Raw genomic sequence first — 21,457 nt, forward strand, 5'->3', positions numbered from 1 at the left:
GAGGGTGACTTCTTATGCTGGAAGTCTTCGGTTGCCAATGTAGAGTATCAGTCAAAATTATAGCAGTACAATGTTTAGAACTCGGGATGAGTGTGCTTAGGGTACTAATCAAAGACGCTACCCCTAGACCAATGTTGCACGTGACATAGTTACGATAAATATTTCCACAAAAAAGGGACTGCACATTATTGGTTTCCCTCTTTGTCTCCTTTGTCAGAAATTCGATGTTGATGTCCACCGTCTGACCCGCACCTCTTCGCACGGCGTCTGGTGACATGTGCAAATTGTTGCCTGCTACTTCCGGGTGCCGACAGACACGATAGAATCGCAGATGTTTGTATACCCGGAAGACTACCATTTTTCCGCCAAATATTTTGCCAATACGTGGGTCAAGATGTGGATAATCAGTTACATATCTCGTGACGGACCTAAATCCCACCTCGACTTTTGGACCTGTTTACAAACAGCCCATGAAGCGTTTGAACATACGGCACGTTACCGAATATATTTGCCAACTACCTTCGATGGGTACTGGTTATATCTCCAGCCAACTGGGGAGTGCCTGGAACTGAGGGTATCTACCTCCCCTGCCCCCCCCCCCCCTCTCCGGCGATATCAAAGTAAACCCACCTATAATCTATTCTAGCCCCGACTTCCTCGTATGAGAGAACGCGTCGTAAACGTGCGGTTTTTCTCCTTTTTCTGTTCTCTTACCCAGTCTTTGTTTTTTTCTATGTATCTTGCACTTTGTTGATTCTAGTGTTTCCCACTTTCTTGTGCCCCATGGATTCGGTGGCGGTGAGTGGCACACTGTGGCCAGGCCTCTGGCGTCGACTCCTGCCCACTCTGCCCTTCAACCCCCAACAGTACATTCCTTACAAAAAAAATTGTAAGGCAACTGCTAAAATAAAAAAAAAATCGATATATCACGTTTCCGTGGACGGCAACGCTCCCGAGCTCCGGTCTCGGTCCGGCACACAATTTTAATCTGGCAGGAAGCTTCACTGTTGCTGTTGTTTTGATTATACAGGTTTACAAGTAGAGCTGTGGTTAGCTTTTTCCAGGCCCATTTTAACGGTCTGCAACGGTAATGTACACCGATGCTTGTGTTTCATTCCTACGCACCGTACCAGCACCGGCACCTAAGAGTAGGACATGACACTAACACTACCAACAACGCAACTCTTGCAGAGCACAGTCTGAACTACATTCCTTTCAAGTTGGGTAAATAGCTTTCCATCTACACTGGTTCAATTAGCAAAAGGTTAATTATAAGTATCGGTACATTTCTGACTGCGTCACATGTTCGCAATTTCACCAGGGAGCATTCTGCCTCGCTGTGGACGGTAGTCGTAATGTTTTCGCTCATCAATTTATGTGTAGAATTATTTTGTTAGAATAGCTGCAGATCTATAATTTTGAGACTTTGTACAGTTCATCATTAGAAATTCTTTATTAGAAAATGTAAGGATAAAATACATTGACCAACAAAACAATTTTCCCTGAACAAAACATGGACTATTAGTTCCACATTTTGGATATGTGCTCTTGTCAAAGCTAAGAAGTGGCCTGAAAACCTGTCTTTTCTGCAGTAAACCGCAAGCAATAAGCGATGAGAAGATCATATACTAGCTCAATTTACGTGATATTAACTTTTTTTATTCTTTTACAATGTGATATTGTATTATTAAACGTCTTTAATATTCCCTAGATATTGTACTTTCCGATGCAGGGGCACTACGAATGTAGTGCGTGGACTATGAGAATGTGGGTTTCACGGGGAGTGTTCCAGCGGTAAGTCCCGGCAGTCGCACTATCCTCTGTGCCTCGGTGGCTCAGATGGATAGAGCGTCTGCCGCGTAAGCAGGAGATCCCGGGTCCGAGTCCCGGTCGAGACACACCCTTTTTCATCTGTCGCCGTTGGTGTATATCAACGCCTGTTAGCCACTAATGGTATTGATTTAACTGTAATTTCATTCTAGAGAGCTGCACCTGAAAGTACAATATCTGGGGAATATTAATAAAATTTAATGGTATTGACTTAATTGTAATTTCATTGTGCTTTCCATTCCAAGAGCTAATTGGGCTGTGTGTATGTGGATGTGTGTGAGTGTGTGCGTGTACGAGAGGGCTACATGTTAAATAATAGTACAAGCGAACTGCAATTAATTGCCGTCTTGTTACACAACGTGTGTAACTGATTAAGCAGTCCCTGAGCCTTTCCTCTACCCGCACGCTGATGATAGCTCCCGTCGATGGTAGGTGCTGCAATCTCGGTAACAGGCGCGGCCATCGTTATTGTCACTTTCGATAAGCACCTCAGCTCGACAGAATGTACTGTCGCCACTTAAAAGGTGACTTCCGCTTTACACTCTCCAAAAATTTCGGAACATGTTTCCACGCAACGTGATACGCAGTTTTGTCCAAGTACTCACTCTCCCCGACTTTCACTATTGTGATGTAATCGAACATGGCAAGAGTAGTGAAAATTTCGTATCCTTAGAACTAGTCATAAATGCCTGCGTGCGTTAAGCCTACAACATTCGTTTGTTTGACCATGTCATTTTTCCAGCTACACTGTTATCTACCATACCATCTCCTCAACGTATATGTACCTGAATACATCATATCAGAAATCATTTACCAGTCATGACACCGTAATAACAACGCAAAGTTTACTTATTCAGTATCATAGCTATTCCCATTCTTAAAAAAAAAGAAGAACAGTTATTCATCCTCTGTTCCTGCTGGCTGTCAATGGAACGAGCACCCAGGCACTCTGCGCGGAGTTAAATCAGTGCTCTTTCGCGTATATGAAAAAGCTGAGTGAGGTCCTTTCGTCAGATTCTCAGTTTCTTCCCAAAATACTAACACAAATGGCAACCCTCTAACAGTAAAATAAATGCTTACAGTTTCTCCAAGATATGCTTCCTTATGTTCTCGTTTATAAGTCAGTAACGCCATCATCCGTCTCCCTCTCTTCATAGTGTGAGACCACGGTTGAGCATTTAGTATTCCACTGAGACTGAGAAGCTAAGAAGGTCTGGTCCCGGTCACCTATAGACTTCTAAGAGCGCTCCACATGTGAACTGTTTAAGAAGAAAGTCTTGCCACGAAAGCTAATGAAAATCGTAATTTAAATAGAAGTGCTCCTATTAAAGTATGGGTAGCATACCTTTCATAGATATAATGAGACAGGTGTTGCATCGAACTGCACAATGAAACCAAAGGCACAATAAAATCCTCTTTGCTGCTAAGCTGCATTAGCTTGATTCTACTCACTGAATGCCGTCACTGAATGGGTAAGACAATTAACACAATTGGCACAGTAGGGTAGAACTAGAAATGAAATGATACCACTAGTTATATCCATCTACACCCACAGCTGTTGCGGAAATAATCAACAGATTAACAAAAAACCAGAAAAGTTCACATAAGCACCAACACCATTGCCTAAGGACCTGTTGACTGTGAAAATTAATTTAGGGAAGAAAGGCTCTAAATTGAAGCCAACAGCTTTACAGTCACTTACTTCGTCACGACTAGTGCAAATGCAGATTACGCTTACCATCGCTCTGCAAAGTAGGTGCAGAGGATGACAGCAGTGATATGTAAGAGTTGCATATTCAGCTCTAAAATGGAATCCTCCGGACGTCTGTGAGGCTTTTATTGGAACACTGCTCATTGTCTCTGACAATACCTAGTTCGGGAACCAGCTTTTCAGGAAGCAACATTTTTATGACACACTTGCTGTTGAACCCTTGTTTCCTTCACTTTCTACAGTTTTTCAGCGGGGCCAACTTACAGAAAAAACATTTTAGGTGTCTTTCACTGAACAGAAAAAAATGGTTCAAATGGCTCTGAGCACTATGGGACTCAACTTCTGTGGTCATCAGTCCCCTAGAACTTAGAACTACTTAAACCTAACTGACCTAAGGACACCACACACACCCATGCCCGAGGCAAGATTCGAACCTGCGACAGTAGCAGCAGCGCGGCTCCGGACTGGAGCGCCTAGAACCGCACGGCCACCACGGCCGGCCACTCAACGGATATGAGATTGAGAATTAGTTATTAGATATGAAATTATTTGTCTGTGGTTCATTCGTATTCGCCTTTTCGTGCATCTCTAGCTATTTTTTTGTTTGAATAATTTGAGAATCTTATGTGGATAGTGGATTATTAGGTGACAGAGAAATTTTGAAAAAAGTGTCAAATAAAATTACTTCCATTTTTATCATGTCCTCGTTCCTCCCTCTCACTTCTCTCATGTCCATTGCTGCCTGTATAATCTGTCTTTTTTGTTCTACTATGCATCTATACATCTATAAACTTAAGTATCCCACTGAAGGTTCTTCCTGTATGTTCAGACTAATCTGAGGAACTACTTTAGCGATTTATACGCAGTTTTCACTAAAACAGAAACTGTTTCATGAGGAACATTCATGAGCACAAAAGGCAACCATAAGTCCATGCGATTGCAGTTCCATGCCAGCACAAGCTACCGCTGCCAGGAGAGCAACAGCTACCGCTGAGTTCCTGACCTCACGGCCCCCATTATTGCTACGAGATAACACTGCAAACGACAGTTAAATATGGAATAGATAATATTTATGCCGTGGTGTGTGCTCCCTAAATCGTCTACGTTATATGAAAGTGATGGTATTTAGTTAATTAACGTTGTTACCTGAATTTGAATCACAATTCTATGCAGTTGCCCATAAGCAAAATTGTTTATACTCCACACGTCTGCTCATAGATACTTAGTATCATCTGTGTCAAGTCGCTAGTGACGTAAATAGTCTCTGCTTCCTTCTGCTACAGCTAAACTGCTTTCCGCTACTATTGGCCTTATGTCTAAGTGTTGTAGAAGAGACCGGGACACGACGTCGCACAGGTCGCTTGTCACAACTGTCACTGCCGCTTCCCAGCGTAATTCAAACAACAGTCCAAACACAATATTCTGAGAGGATTGTATGCCGTGGCTAGTTGCTGAAGCGTGTTTTCTGAATTTTGTTGGTGTTTCTGTGTTTTCCACCTACAAGCATTCATTGATTGATATACTTAGTTCTCATAATTCACTCTGATCAGTGCAGTGTAGATCTCAATTATTTTCCAACAAATGTACTCTGTTATTCCGTATTAGCATTGGTATTTAGTTGAAGGTCTAATTTTCCAAATAAGATTTTATCTGAAATATCTGTTTGAACTTCATGCCACAAAAAGTTCTGGGGTGCGTGTAGTTTATCGATTGTTTCAGGTAAAGATATTTAAAAGTCACGAAAAGAAACATATCGAGGAGAAGTTGCTCCAGAAATGATACGTGCAGCAGTTAAAAAGGTAAAAAGGAGGATATCGTCGATTTGCAACCGATTATTAAATCAATTCGAACTTAAATAAGAAATTGTAAGAAAATTCCCCAAGATAAAATACAGTTCGACGTCTTGCCACTTTTCAAAACAGAAAAAAATCTAGTGGTGACGAGAAGAAACTAAAGCAATATGTCTTGAAACGGCCATGTTTACTATGGTTTAACGACAAACGAAGTCAAAACTCTTGCTTGTGATCTTTGCGTGATAAGTTTTATTAAATGTCCTAAATCTTGGCAGGGAGACAAGTCATTCATAGATTTTTTTTAAAAAGACAGCCAACTGTTTCAGTCTGTAAACCAGAGACAGTTAGCTTATCACGAGCTTCCAAAGCCAACCGAAAAATGCGGAACTTTTTTCCAGCGATTTGGCAATAGATGTTGGAAGACATAATATTCAACACCACCGAATTTGGAACGTGGAGAAAACAGTCAGCTCAGTGCAGACGCCAGACAGAACTCTTGCTAACAGTAAAATAATGGAATAATTGACAAAGTATGTAGAAGGTAAGCTGAGCGTTCGGGAAATATTACCCCAAGGTCAAATGCAGGGGGCTGACAAAAGTTGGAATGAACGCGAGAAATGCATTCTAGAGCATAAATGTAGATACTAGCGAATCCTGCAGGTTGTGCTGTCGTGTTTGACCGAAAACGGCACCTGTACAATGTTGTCAAAACGTTAAGATACTAATGTCAGTCATGGCCAGAACTGTGTTCTGTGTTACTGCAAGTGCATTTTGTCGCAACTAAGACCATTCGATCGTGGGCGAATTACTAGTGCTCGTATGGTGAGTGTGCCTGTAACCAAGGGATGGAGTCGACTGTTTGGTGTTTTAAGTGGCACTGTATTGAATATCTATACTGCATACAGGCAAACCGCAAAAAAACATAAGTCACAACCCGGAGTAATCGTGTGTTGAATGGTCGTGACAGACATGCACTGAAGGAGGTTATGACAAAAAGTAAGGGGGACTACAGTTACAAAAGCCACTGCAGAATTGTATGCAGCACTCGCAAACTCTGTCATCATCAAAACGGAACAAAGAGAGTTCCAGAAGCGGGGAATTTGCGGGTGAGCTTGAATTCAGAAACCACTCATTAGTGATGAAATGCCCGTAACAGGAAAATCTGGTGCAGAAGCAGAAAATCCTGGACTAAAGAAATGGAAAAATATCATTTGGTAGGATTAATCTTGTTTCACACTGTTTCCAATCTTGGACCGAGTTTACGTCCCAAGAGCCGCCATCGTTACCATGAGAGTTCGAATTACTACCGACGATAAATGACCTTTATGGCTGATGGGATCGGTCCCATGATATAATGTTTGTTCCCCGACGGCGATGCTTTGTTTCAAGATGAAAAGTCACTTGCCCACCCAGCTCGCATTGTACAGGACTGGTCTTCTTTGGAGAGAAGAGTGCTTGATCGCTATGCACCTTCATCGTGGTTATACGAACCTGCCACTATTTTACAGGAAGAACGCTATGAGATTTCGTTGAAAATCATTCGGAAGCTGTATTCATCGTTACAGAAATGGATGTCAGCTGTTTTAAAAGCAAACGTTTTGCGTGCAAGTTGATGTGCTGTTTACATATTATTGCCAATCATCAGTAACTTTTTAATTGTGTGTCCGCTCGATATTGTCTGGGCTAATATAGGACATTATCGTAATTAACAATATTGCAGTGTCTGCATTGGATTTAAGTATACAGTAGAGCTTTATCAGTTTTACTGCTTTATTTCTATTCTCTGTACTTTTTTATACAAAATATCTTACGTGACACAATAGTGATGAAAATGGAAACTATAAACCGTCGCAGCCTGCCGTGTGAGGTATTAAATATGTCATTTTTTGAGCTTCTTTGTGAACACCATGTAAAACACAGAGGAAGACTGCACTGTAGTTCCTTCTCCAGATTATCGCATAGAGGACAAAATGGTAGATATCGAAATAGACGACAGAGGGATAGAGAAACAATTAATATCGCTCAAAAGAGGAAAGGCCGCTGGACTTGATGGGATACCAGTTCGATTTTACACAGAGTACGCGAAGGAACTTGTCTCCCTTCTTGCAGCGGTGTACCATGGGTCTCTGGAAGAGCGTGGCGTTCCAAAGGATTGGAATAGGGCACAGGTCATCCACGTTTTCAAGAAAGGACGTCGAACAGATGTTCAGAACTATAGACCTATATCTCTAACGTCTATCAGTTTTAGAATTTTGGAATACGTATTATGTTCGAGTATAATGACTCTTCTGGAGACTAGAAATCTACTCTGTAGGAATCGGGATGGGTTTCGAAAAAGACGATCGTGTGAAACCCAGCTCGCTCTATTCGTCCACGAGATTCAGAGGGCCATAGAAACGGGTTCCCAGGTAGATGTCGTGTTTCTTGACTTCCGCAAGGCGTTCGATACAGTTCCCCACAGTCGATTAATGAACAAAGTAAGAGCATATGGACTATCAGACCAATTGTGTGATTGGATTGAAGAGTTCCTAGAGAACAGAACGCAGCATGTCATCTTCCGAAGTAAGAGTGGTTTCAGGTGTGCTGCAGGGGAGTGTCATAGGACCGTTGCTATTCACAACATACGTAAATAACCTCGTGGATAACATCGGAAGTTCACTGCGGCTTTTTGCGGATGATGCTGTGGTACTCGTATATCGAGAGGTTGTAACAATGGAAATTTGTACTGAAATGCAGAAGGATCTGCAACGAATTGACGCATGATGCAGGGAATGGCAATTGAATCTCAATGTAGACAAGTGTAATGTGCTGCGAATAACCAGAAAGAAAGATCCCTTATCATTTAGCTACAATATATCAGGTCAGCAACTGGAAGCCGTTAATTCCATAAATTATCTGGGAGTACGCATTAGGAGTGATTTAAAATGGAATGATCATATAAAGTCGATCGTCGGTAAAGCAGATGCCAGACTGAGATTCAGTGGAAGAATCCTGAGGACATGCAATCCGAAAACAAAGGAAGTAGGTTGCTTGAATACTGCTCAGCAGTGTGGGATCCGTACCAGATAGGGTTGATAGAAGAGATAGAGAATATCCAACGGGGAGCAGCGCGCTTCGTTACAGGATCATTTAGTAATCGCGAAAGCGTTACGGAGATGATAGATAAACTCCAGTGGAAGACTTTGCAGGAGAGACGCTCAGTAGCTCGGTACGGGCTTTTGTTGAACATACCTTCGCCGAGGAGCCAAGCAGTATATTGCTCCCTCCTATGCATAGCTCGCGAAGAGACCATGAGGATAAAATCAGAGAGATTAGGGCCCATGCAGAGGCGCACCGACAATCTTTCTTTCCACGAGCAATACGAGACTGGAATAGAAGGGAGAACCGATAGGGGTACTCAAGGTACCCTCCGCCACACACCGTCAGGTTGCTTGCGGAGTATGGATGTAGATGCAGATGTAGAAGACGTACAGTGCCTGGTTAGATCTGAGAAAGGAGGTGGAGGCCCGGGTCTTATTAGGATAATTAACTAGATAAGGAAGCAATGGCGCTGGCGCGGCTCTGGTGGCAGAGCGGGGCGCTACTGACCGTCGGGGCTCTGGCAGAGCGGGCCCACCCAGGAGCCGCCGGTGCACTTGATCTTGCAGAGGCGGCGCTCGCCCAGCGGGCCCAGCTCGCCCCAGAACTTGACCTCCAGCACCTGCGAGTAGTCGCTGCGGTGGCGGTCCGTCGCGGTCGCGGCGGCGCGCAGGGTGCCGTTCAGCGCCAGCTCCGGGGGCGGGCACCCGCTCACGCCGCCGCCGCCGCCGCCGCCGCCGTCGCCCAAGCCACCACCACCACCGCCTCCACCGCCTCTCCCGCTGCCAGACGCACCCTTACCGCCTCCGCGCAACTCTGAAATGTAAACAAACACCTTGCGTCACATTCTTGTCACATGTATGTTCCTTTAATTGCGGCGGTGGTTCAGTGAGTGAGATACAAAGAACTCTCACCTGCATATAAACACCTCGGGCGGCTGAAGTTTCAGGTATATTGTATTGTATTTTATTGTATGTTAACGGGGGACTAGAAGCGACGGAGAGGCTCCGTCCCTGCCGCAGCCGCAGTAGTCCTCAACCCCACGACGACTACCGCAGTCTACGTCACCCCTCCGCCGCCCAACACCGAACCCAGGGTTATTGTGCGGTTCGGCCCCCGGTTGACCCCCCCAGGGAACGTCTCACACCATACGAGTGTAACCCCTATGTTTGCGTGGTAGAGTAATGGTGGTGTACGCGTACGTGGAGAACTTGTTTGCGCAGCAATCGCCGACATAGTGTAACTGAGGCGGAATAAGGTGAACCAACCCGCATTCGCCGAGGCAGATGGAAAACCGCCTAAAAACCATCCACAGATTGGCCGGTTCACCGGACCTCGACACAAATTCGCAGGACGGATTCGTGCCGGGGACCAGGCACTCCTTCCCGCCCGAAAAGCCGTGCGTTAGACCGCACAGCCAACCGGGCGGGCCTTCAGTTATATCCTATGATTTACACTGAAGTGACAAAAATCGTGTGATGACTCGTAATATCGTGTCGGAGCTCCTTTTGGCCGGCCTACTGAAGCAGCTCGACTTAGCACGGACTCAGAAATTCGTTTGAAATCCCCTGCGGAAGTATTGAGCCATGGCCTCTATAGCCATGTATAACAGCGAAAGTGTTGTCAGTGTAGGATTTTAAATACCACATGACCTTCTCATTGTGTCCCATAAATGTTCTATGGAATTTATATCGGGATATCTGAGTGGCTAAATCATTAGCTCGAATTGCCCAGAATGTTCTTCAAACCAGTCGCGAACAATTCTGGCTGGTGACATAGCTCACTGTCGTTCATAAAATCTCCATCATTTTCTGCGAACATTAGGTCCATAATGCTGCAAATGATGCCCAAGAAGCGAACATAAACAGAGTACCCAGTCCATTCAATGTAAACAAAGCCCACACCACTATAGAGCCACGATCAGCTTGCACAGTCCTTGTTCGTAGCTTGGGTCCATGGCTTCATGGGGTCTGCGCTACACTCGAACACTAGGGCTCAACAGTTATCGTCACAAGCACAGGAGAGGCGCCGCAGGCGATGTACTGCTGTTAACTAAGGCACTCCCGTAGGTCATCTCCTGCCATAGCCCATTGACACCAGATTTAGCCGCAATGTCCAAACGGATAAGTTCGTCGTACGGCCCGCATTGATTCCTGCGGTTGTTTGATGCAGTGTCGCTTGTGTTTTAACACTAGCAAATCTGCGCAATCGTGTCAAGTCAAGGCCGTCGGCCATGGCGTTGTCCGAGGAGGGAGGTAATGCCTGAAATTTGCTATTTTTGGCCGACTCTTGACGCAGCGGATCTCGGAATACCGAATTCCCTAACTATTTCTGAAACGGAATGTCCCATACGTCTAGCTCCAACTGCCATTCCTCGTTCAAAGTCTTTTAATTCTATAATGTCCGCCCCGGTAGCTGAGTGGTCAGCGCGACAGACTGTCAATCCAAAGAGCCCGGGTTCGATTCCCGGTTGGGTCGGAGATTTTCTCCGCTCACGGACTGGGTGTTGTGTTGTCCGTAATCATCATCTTTTCATACCCATCGACGCGCAAGTCGCCGAAGTGGCGTCAAATCGAAAGATTTGCAGCAGGCGAACGGTCTACCCGACGGGAGGCGCTCGTCACACGACATTTCATTTCAATTCTATAATGCCAATGCTTTGCCTTTTTATAGCTTATGAAAGGGAAACTACCGCCATATATGTGTGTGTGTGTGTGTGTGTGTGTGTGTGTGTGTGCATATTGGTGTAACATGACTTTTGTAGCCTGAACGTATAGCTCCTATACTACAATAGGGTAAAAGCGCTACAATGGGGTAAATGTCTACCATTTACATTAACATGCGTGCTGATATTATCTGTTTGTTTGCAACAGGGATGCCTCTTTTCCCGGTATTATGGGTACAATATGCTTGCAATTCAAGTTCTAGACAGGTCCCTCAATTTCTGTAGGCTTCCCCTGCCCGCTTTCAACTAAAACCTATCAGTAACTAGACAACCGCACCCCGTGCAGATACATGAAGAATTCGACGGCCTGTACAGACAACGTGCTTTACATCATTTTGACTTTTGGGTCTGAGGTCCTTCATCAAATCTAGTGCTGGTCGCAGACGCGTCGATCGTAATAATCACATTAACTCTTCGTTACATTCAAGTGACAGACACATCTCCAGCCGCTACAATACGAGGTAGACTCTGAAATGGATCATGACATCTGTCTTCCTGAAGATATAAATGACTTTAAGCTGACAACCTATAAACCGCTTGTCGCAACGTAGCATCATCATCAGCCCTCCTTCTGACTAATACGCAAAGTGAAGGAGTCGTCCTCTCTCACTTCCATAGAGAAGTGAATCTTCGGGTAACTGAACTGAGATGATCTAAAGAGCTGCCCCAGTTCAAATGGTACGTTCTAACTAATTTAAACTACTTATAACAAGAGGTTCATCAAATTCAAGGTAAACTAACCTAAGTATACTTACAAATATGTAGTACGCGCCATTCCAGTTACACGGCACACTCCTACCTAAAATGCACTTCTTCTCACACTTCTGTTAACAATCTCTGCTTAAAGGAAGAAATATGCTCGTCAATTTGGTGTTTCAACTCTGGTTTTGGTTCAAATGGCTCTGAGCACTATGGGACTCAACTGCTGAGGTCATTAGTCCCCTAGAACTTAGAACTAGTTAAACCTAACTAACCTAAGGACATCACAAACATCCATGCCCGAGGCAGGATTCGAACCTGCGACCGTAGCGGTCTTGCGGTTCCAGACTGCAGCGCCTTTAACCGCACGGCCACTTCGGCCGGCTTCAACTCTGGAAAATCATTAGATAGTGGTGGAGGCTAGGGGAAAGGAGCTCTGTCGTACTGTCCATTATGACTTACTCATCGCTCAGGGACTTCGACATTCAAATATTCTCGCGAAAAGAGATGCTAATGGGGTAGGGCTCGATCTCGTTGCCAAATAAAGTTTTGAGGTTCACTTTCTAACTGAGGAAAGAGCCGTTCTTGCAACATGTCGAGATAAGATATCCCAGTTACGGTAACTCCAGCGAAACAAAAGGTCCGCACGCTTGACGTCGGGACACAGAACAGAGAACATTTGATTTTTAGGGATCTCTTTGATACTGTACAAGCTTACGATGACATTCTCACCCGCATTATGGTTGACTGTCGTCCCACTTAGATGAAAAGTTGACTCATCACTGAACATCATATTAATAACGTCATCCTCGGATGCAACACTTCGCTTGCGTAGTTGTAAAGTACGCCATAGTCATCTTGCCATACAGAATGTACCGTTTGTAACTGGTATGGAAGCATGTGTACGATTTCTCTGACGGTTCTTCCACACTGTTGTATTTGGCAACTAAGGTTAAAGACTTCTTAGGACTACGACGGTAAGATGCAGTTAATATCTTCTTCAGAAACCTTTGGTCATCCCGTGCTTTTCCCTTTACACACAGAGGAACGCATAGAAATGACTTCATCATCGGCCGATGCTTTTACCACGCATCATCACTCTTACAGGTACCCAAGATACCCTAGACTCACCACGGATCGGTAAGCGGTGAAGTACATCGCAACGTTATTCAGAATGGTTGACAAGGCCTTAAACATGGCTTCTCCCGAACGCGAGTCTAATGTACTAACCACTTTGGCATCTGGCTCGGTTTCAACAGTCTACAATTTCATATCATCTCTAAATTACTGACGAATATCCTAAGTGCTCTGATTAGGTTCTGAGTAAGTACCACTTTAGTGGCGATATCACCAGAGACATTTCACGGGTTTGCCGCCGGATGACGTTGTGCAAATTCCACAATATTTCCTCGGAGCAACTGCCCGACATGTTCAGGTGGTTGAACCTTGCTGGTTACTAGATACTGCTGACGGTATCCGCATGTCGACGCCCCTGTATACAGACCATGAGCACGATTAATGTGCAGGCATGGAAATCACGCATGCGCAATGATTTGCAAATAGATGGCGCCAGACTCAAACGCCCTCTGCCGAAAATCGCAGAGCGGCGCTCCTGCGCGTTTGCTGTACGCTATGTTTACTGACATTGCGGCCACACGTTACTCACAAACAGAAACATACTAGACCAATGTTGCGACGAGCCTGTTATCAAAAAATCTTGATTTTCTGGTCACGATTGTTCAAATGTGTGTGAATCGCTAAGGGACCAAACTGCTAAGGTCATCGGTCCCTAGACTTACACGCCACTTAAGTTATACTACGCTAAGAACAACACACACACACACACACCTATTCCCGATGGAGGACTCTAACCTCTGGGGGAGGGGGGGGGGGGGGCACACAATCCGTGACGTGGCGCCTCAAACCTCGCGGCCACTCCGCGCTGCGTCATGATTGAATAGTAGCCAATGCATCCCTGCTGATGAGATTGTCAGCCGTTCGTATATTTATTGCTTCCTTAATGACACAATACCAAAAAAATTATACCGGGGATAAGAATTCGATCTTTTCATAAATCATTCAGATAGTGTTCTGCAATTGCCGACTTCTCTGGTTGGCGTATACTTGCAGAACGCTGATGTTCAGCACAGCGTTCTTGTACTGAGCAACATGTCTGGCCTTTGTAAGCCGCCCCACACTAAAAAGGAATCCTACACACACCACGTGTCCTCAGGCCAAGATCAACAGGTTCCTCGGTTTTGAAGATGCTCGAAAAACACACTTTATGTCATATACTCCGAGGACTCTTCCGATTCTTGGCGACACGGCACCAAAATACGGCAAGAAGGCCAAAGTGGTATATGTCTTTGTACCTTCACTCCGCGTCATGAACTGAACTCGCTTGGGCCTGAATGCATTACGTATCTGTCTTTCAGACTAACCGTTTTGTCGGAACATTGTCTTCCAGTGTTATATCTCCCTCGACAAGATTTCCTTATGATATACCACACGCGCTCTATGAACTAACGTACGTCATCATACCGCACTGTGCCGGGTGATGGCAGCTTGTGGCCTGCAAGTATAGATCTGTATGCGTTGGCTTGCAGTAGACGCTCTGTCCCAAGGTTTCATCTGCTTTCCTTCATACCAAAACATCAAGAGAAGGTAAAGTACCATCTTTTTCCACTTCCATTCTGAAGTTTATAGTCGCTTGGAGCGAATTTAAATGCTGAAGAAACGTAGGTAATCTAGTCGATGTGATCACACCACATATGTATCATCCGCATACTTCAGAAAAGAAAGTGGCTGACTGTATTGCTTTTTCTTCAAGGTCCTCCATAAAATAATTGGCCACCACAGGAGACAGAGGGCTACCCATGGCGACTCCGTCCACTTGCTCAAAACATTGGTCATGAAATAAGAAGTATGTTGATGTAGGCACGTGCTTAAATAATGCCGCTACATCCTCCTCAAACTTGTTGCTAATGAGCTCTAAAGAGTCTTGCAAGGGCAATTTTGTAAATAAAGGCGCAACATCAAAGCTTACTAAGAGATCGGACAATTGCTATCTAAGCGTTTTCTGGCGGCCTATGAAATCCGCAGAACTTCGAATATCGTGGTCGCACTTGCCTACGAGAGGTCGCAGTAGAGATGTCAATTGTTTTGCAAAAATACGTAGGTGCTCCTATGTTACTTGCAATGGGACGGAGAGGCACCCCACTTTTATAGCCATAGAGTCTTGGAGGAACTACAGCCTGCTGACGCAAACCATTGGTGACTTGCAATGGAATAAAGTTACAAAGTCTTTTTCTTTATCCCAGTCATCCGGCCACTTTTTAATTTACTGTATGCAGGATCGTCGAGCAATTTGTATATCTTGCTGTTATATTCTGTTCTTGAGAGAAGCACAGTAGCAATTCATTTGTCAGCAGGTAAGGCGATGTCTTGATCTTTTCCAGATTCTCGTTGAGCATTTCTTCCAGCTGAGGTGACGTTAAAGTTGGACTCCTTAGGTGGAGCTCAAGTCGAGATATGGCATGTGTCACGCCTAATCTCCTCGGTAACATCTTTAGGAAGTTACCAAACAGCCTTCTCTTTTCCACTAACCACAGCTCGACTGGGAATTGTCCCCGGTGTAGATGCAAAATTCAGATTTTTCTCCAGAAACCAAACAGCAGCGTCGTCCAAAGTCTTCTCCGTGAGGTTAACCACGGTACGTCTTCTTGGGATGTCTTCTTACGTTGAGGCTTCCAGTCGATCGTATTTTGCCATTTCACGAACCTTCGCTTGTCGTTCAGTCCAATCAGTCAGCCCCCAAATGGCGCTATCTACCCAGTTCCAGGATACCGCTGAAAGGTTCGCTGAAATATTCAGATGGAGTGATAGTAATAGTCTAGACACCAAGCACAATTCCTGACGTGCGTAGCGCATCTTTTCTGTCTCAAGTGCCGCATTGTCCGGTCGTTTGATTCCAAAGACAGCTGCACAGTTTATGTAATGTTTGGATTTAGCAATCGCAGGAATGATTTCTCTGTCGCGGCACCACAGTAAAAATGCAAGGGTGCTTAACAATCTACCTCTCTTGAGACGTGACTTGTCAAACTCACATATGTTCTTCGCCACATGGTCCCCATAAAGGTACCAGATGTGACTCTTCAAGCTTTCCCGGCGGATGTGTTGTAAATATAAAAAATTTTCATTAAAGACCCATCATAACAATGGCCTAGTATGGTTTTCTAGTGAGTAACGTGTGGCCGCACTTTTAGTAAACATATCGTACAGCAAACGCGAAGGAGCGCCCCTCTGCGATTTTCGGCAGAGCGCATTTGAGCCTGGCGCCATCTATCTGCAAATCATTGCGCATGCGTGATTTCCGCGCCCGCGCATTCTTCTTGCAAGTTTTCTTTATAGACGGGCGTCGACGTGCAGATACCGTCAGTCTCGTATCTAGCTACAAGCAAGGATCAGCCACCTGAATATGTCGGACAGTTGCTCCGAAGCAATATTATGGGACCCGCACAACGTCATCTGGCGGCGAACTCATGAAGACTATTTACATCACGTAATGTGTGCACTAAATCGTTTTTAAATATCGTGGAGATTAGCTAGCGTACTTTTTAAAAGAAAAAAGTTACGTACTCATTGTATATAAAGCTAATGGAGAAAGGAACATCGGTAGAGCGTTACGTCACATCGTATGCTCCCAGGAGTGACAAGGATATAAGAATGAAGTGGAAATTTAATACTTATTTATTGATTTATATTTTTAATATTTCGGTGCTTCAGGTACTCTGATTCACCGATTTCAAATTGTTTGTAACTTTTCCGAGATTACATTTGTGTTTTTCGAGATTCATAAAACGCACAAGGCCGCGAAGAATCTTTGGGAGTCGCTTTTGATTAAAGAGTACTAAATTTATTTTGCCACTCGAGGTTTCTAACATTGGCTAGTTATCACCGAGATACGTGACACGTGAGCCTTCTGCGCGTCACAGATTTTCAGCATACAAGGCGTCCCAGAAGGAATGATCTGTTTTCAAGCATGTGACAGAAACGATCATTCGAAGCAAAAACATCTAGTAAACATGAGCTGTAAAATAAATGCCTTAACAGCTGTGAGAACTTCTTCATCTCCGTTACTGTGAGATACAACACTTCTAGTGAGCTGGTGCTCATAACTCCTTTCTTTTCCTTTCAGTCTTCAGTCTTCGACTATTGCTGTATACAGTAAAACTATCATTTTCTGTGATTTGGTATATATGTGTATATCTTTTTCGAGGATTTTCGTTAAATAGCTATTACAGAAATTTCTTGATTACTAGGTGGTTTACCGCGGGACTGCTACTGTCGCAGGTTCGAATCCTGCCTCGGGCATGGGTGTGTGTGGTGTCCTTAGGTTAGTTAGGTTTAAGTAGTTCTAAGTTCTAGGGGACTTATGACCTAAGATGTTGAGTCCCATAGTGCTCAGAGCCATTTTGAACTAGGTGGTTTAAGAGAATGTACTCACTAACAACAGAGGTGAGTATCCAATGCAACTCTTGTCTCGATTTCCGGAGACCTGGTGAGAGCTCTGTGTTCTTGTGAGTTACTGTTTAAGACGATTCTGGTATTTTTAATAGGCACTAATTTCAGCTCACGGTGCTCACAACCGAATGTGGTTCGCGGCAGTGACTGACCACGACACAAAACCTTCTCGATTTCATTAAGGAGATTAAATTCTACGAATGAAGAAACTGATGTACATATGAGTCGCAAAATGAAACGTATCTCTTCCGGACAACAACATACTTTTCTCTCTAATGTCAATCAATGTAAAAGGTGACTTGCATTATCGTAAGCAATACCTACACATGGAATCCAATGTGTCCAGGAAAAGAAATTTATAATGACTTCGAGGTTACATGGACCGCATGTATTGTTGATATCTAGAGTAGCGAGAATGAAGCTCGTGACCGCTTAGGCGACTGTAGGAAACCAAGTATGAGTTACGTAAAAATAGGCTGCTAGATTGCCTTTTATTCCTTTAAATCTATAACGTGTTTCGGCATCCTGCTATTTAAGATCACAATTTAAAGATTCAATACACCGTTTTGCCTTAAAGCGTTTGCTAATGATTCTGTCGGTAGTTGCAGTATATATATTATGCTGCCAGTTCCGAACATTACAGATTTATTTTCAAGGCAGACGTACTGAGGGTGCACTGACAGGGCTTAAAAACAAACATGAAAGTTGCAACACATGTTTTATAACTGTTTACAGAATGAATTCCACCATTTTGATTTTGAAAATGAAATTGTAAGATTGTAAACTAGTCATCTAATATAAATACTGCAACTATCGTCAGAATCGTTAATATGTGCTTTATGGGATTTAATAAAGTTACTGGTTCCCTGTCAATAAAATTTTGAAACTAAAGAAAGACCTCGTCTTATGTCAAACAACAGATGATCGCACGAAGTAAAGGCGAATATTACTGGTATGATTTCATATTTCGCACGACCATGTACTATTTAACGTAACACGACGTATTAATTCTTTAACATTTCATCTAATGGTAACTGTCAGCAGACATGCATTTTCTATTAAAAAACATCTAGTGCGTTATGGACAGTTACCGGGTATCAGTTAACAGGATTGCAAAACACTCTAGGTCATGATTAACGATAACTATCATGCCAAAATTCAAATGGCTCTGAGCACTATTGGACTCAACTGCTGAGGTCATAAGTCCCCTAGAACTTAGAGCTACTTAAACCTAACTAACCTAAGGACAACACACACATCCATGCCCGAGGCAGGATTCGAACCTGCGACCGTAGCGGTCGCGCGGTTCCAGACTGTAACGCCAGAACCGCTCGGCCACCAGCGGCCGGCGCCAAAATTCCCTTTACGGACTATTGTTGCTTGGACAACAATGACACACTAAAAAAGATGTCGGTAGAATGGCGACTCGATACAGATGCTCCACGGGAAGTAAGAAAACAGCTGCGAGAAAAGCTTACTCTTCAAGGACTAACTCAAACTTCCGTTGATTACAAATAATTCCCCATTCATATCTGTGACGTGTTGGAGGTTATTTATTACTGAAGTTTTTCGGGTATATATTAGCAATAAATAACTGAGCCTTTGACTTTGGTAAGCCTGCTGCAAGATAACCAACATCATCTGAGCATCATTTGAGCAGGTTCACTAATATGATGCGTCCGGTTCACGCAAATCGTCTTCCTTTAACAACAGTTCAGAAATTATACGCTTGCTTTCCAAGGCAGTCCACGCACTTTTTGTGAGTGGTCTTTGCTGTATTGTTCATATGTTTGTGTCATTGTGAGCTAGCCGAGCCGGATACCCGCAAGCAATACCCTCACCTACGGTCGCAGGTTCGAATTCTGCCTCGGGCATGGATGTGTGTGATGTCTTTAGGTTAGTTAGGTTTAAGTAGTTCTAAGTTCTAGGGGACTGACGACCTCATAAGTTAAGTCCCATAGTGCTCAGAGCCATTTGAACCATTTGAGTACCCTCACAGCGTACTCTGTCTAAAGAGAGACACAGAGGGCCTGCTGCGCAGCCTCACATAGAGACATATTTTGAGTGGCGTGTAACGTGCGCGTGGGGCACACAGTACTCATTAAATCCTGTACTATGGTAAGTGAGCGGGGTTCACCTTACGAGACAGGATTTTCGTACAGATATTGACCGCGTGTACCTGAATGGTGACAAATCAGACTTACACCCACTCTGTAATAACAATGATCCGTCAAGTAAGTTCGAAATGCAATTACACGTCAGGATGGACCAAAAGCAACACTGAAGATGCTACCAATTTAATAATAATACGGTCGCCAGCCTAATTAGGCATTAACTGAGTTTCTTCCCCGTACAAGTTGTATATTCATGCAAAACAACACGTAGTAACACTGCGTAATATAGTAAAATTTTAGAACCAGAAAATCTATTGAACTGATAGTTTCACGTTCTGTACTGATATGGAAAAACCATGAATACATAACACTACACTATAATGTATACTACAAAGCTTCGTACTGTCTATTCATCGGATTAAAATCGGGCATAGGTTACCCTAGAAATAGCACTTTCGAGCCACACACAAAATGTCAATTTTGATAAAGATAAAACACTGATAAATTTTGACTTATATATTGACTTTAACTTTTGCTGGTCAAACCAATGTGGAACACTTCAGAATTCAAATGAATAAAATGGGGGGGGGGGGGGGGGGGACCCTGAAACTGTTATGTTCACTACATTAAAAAAAAAGATTACTGAAATTATCATGCGTTCAAGATTTCCAGTATATGAGTTACTACTCTTCTTACCTTATTTACTTCTCATTTAAATACCATTACATCTGTCTCGAAATAATTAATCTTCATTACTATATCAATATTAAAGTTACCTTTCAATTTCGTTAGACCTTCGTTACTCATTTACTGGTTCATTAACAAAACAGTTCTTTAAACACCATTCTAACATAACTAGGTCTGCAAGTAATGATTATTAACACAAAATTTAATTTTTCATTTCGGGACACTCGGACTGCACAACATTTGGAAGGGACCCTGTCTAGGTTAGCTGTGAGGATAATTAAATGAGGGGAAAGTTCTGGTAAAATTTAGGTTATTATTGAACAGTTCACTCTATGGTCCATACGAATACAGTACTAAAAGTTTCAACCTGCTTTTATCGATGCGGCAGTTGGCAAGCGGAGAGATGGCGAGGCACAGAGCACACATACAACCACAGCTATGGCTCTTGTATCGGCACTTTAATTCTTCTTAGCGTCGCAATACTTTTCCATTCAGTGCCTATGGAATTTTGCCATGCTGTGTGGGCGTTGGAACAGCATACCCGAGGCTCAGTGAAACTACGTCTTCCTGGAGAGCCTCCTCGCTCCAGAAGGTGTTGCTCAGACCAATGCCAAACTCCAACTACCACTGCTGAGCCCGTTGTGCCGTGCAGTGCACGCGTGCATTTTCCCGCGCTCGCCTGCCATCCACCTTTTACCGCTCCCTTACAGACAGGGTATTCACCCGAGGTTTTACATTATACATATCCTAACACATTGCCTGCGTATGGACCAGACGCACAATTACAATTTTAAACATCTTGCAACAGTTTCAACATTTGTTACATTTCAATTCTATTACAATATTGCTTGACATTTGAAATAAACATTAATATTCACATTGAAACTTGTTTACAGTTTTCTTAACACAATGACATGAAACGAAAAAGAAATGAAATCAGAACATCAATTACACTAGTTAATCGAAAAATCAGATGGGAAAAAAAATTTACTTATATATACAATAGTACAGCGTCGTTGTTGTTACACATGCCCCTGTTTCCAGTAAATTTCACTAAGTGCAAATTTGATGGGAACACTAAAATTTATATTCATACAGGGGTTCTGAATCTTTGCGTGAATGTGCCATCATAAAATTTTATATCACAAAACTTCCTTTCATTCACATCATATAGGTCTATACTTTTTAATATATCGAGAACGTTTACCTATCATTTACTTAAGTGCCTTTGGCACAGCCCAACCTCCTATCACAACATGATTTAAATAGCAAATTACTTATCATTATTAAATTTCTC

General features: G+C 43.4%; 1 protein-coding gene and 1 non-coding gene across 2 annotated transcripts in view; one reads left to right on the forward strand and one right to left on the reverse strand.

Moving 5' to 3' along the window:
• LOC126481912 (locomotion-related protein Hikaru genki-like) overlaps positions 1-9,332 on the reverse strand; it is a 321,675-nt gene extending 312,343 nt beyond the window's left edge. The window contains exons 1-2 of the mRNA XM_050105871.1: positions 9,327-9,332; positions 8,923-9,226 (exon numbers count right to left, since the gene is read on the reverse strand). Of these exons, the coding sequence (XP_049961828.1) occupies positions 8,923-9,226; positions 9,327-9,332 (310 nt within the window). The remainder of the gene's footprint in view (positions 1-8,922; positions 9,227-9,326) is intronic.
• On the forward strand, positions 1,825-1,898 carry Trnat-cgu (transfer RNA threonine (anticodon CGU)). Its single transcript has one exon. It is a non-coding gene; the product is annotated as a tRNA-Thr (tRNA).
• Positions 9,333-21,457: the final 12,125 nt, after the last annotated feature.

Source organism: Schistocerca serialis, chromosome 5 (assembly GCF_023864345.2).
Source record: "Schistocerca serialis cubense isolate TAMUIC-IGC-003099 chromosome 5, iqSchSeri2.2, whole genome shotgun sequence".
Taxonomy (NCBI): Eukaryota; Metazoa; Arthropoda; class Insecta; order Orthoptera; family Acrididae; genus Schistocerca; species Schistocerca serialis.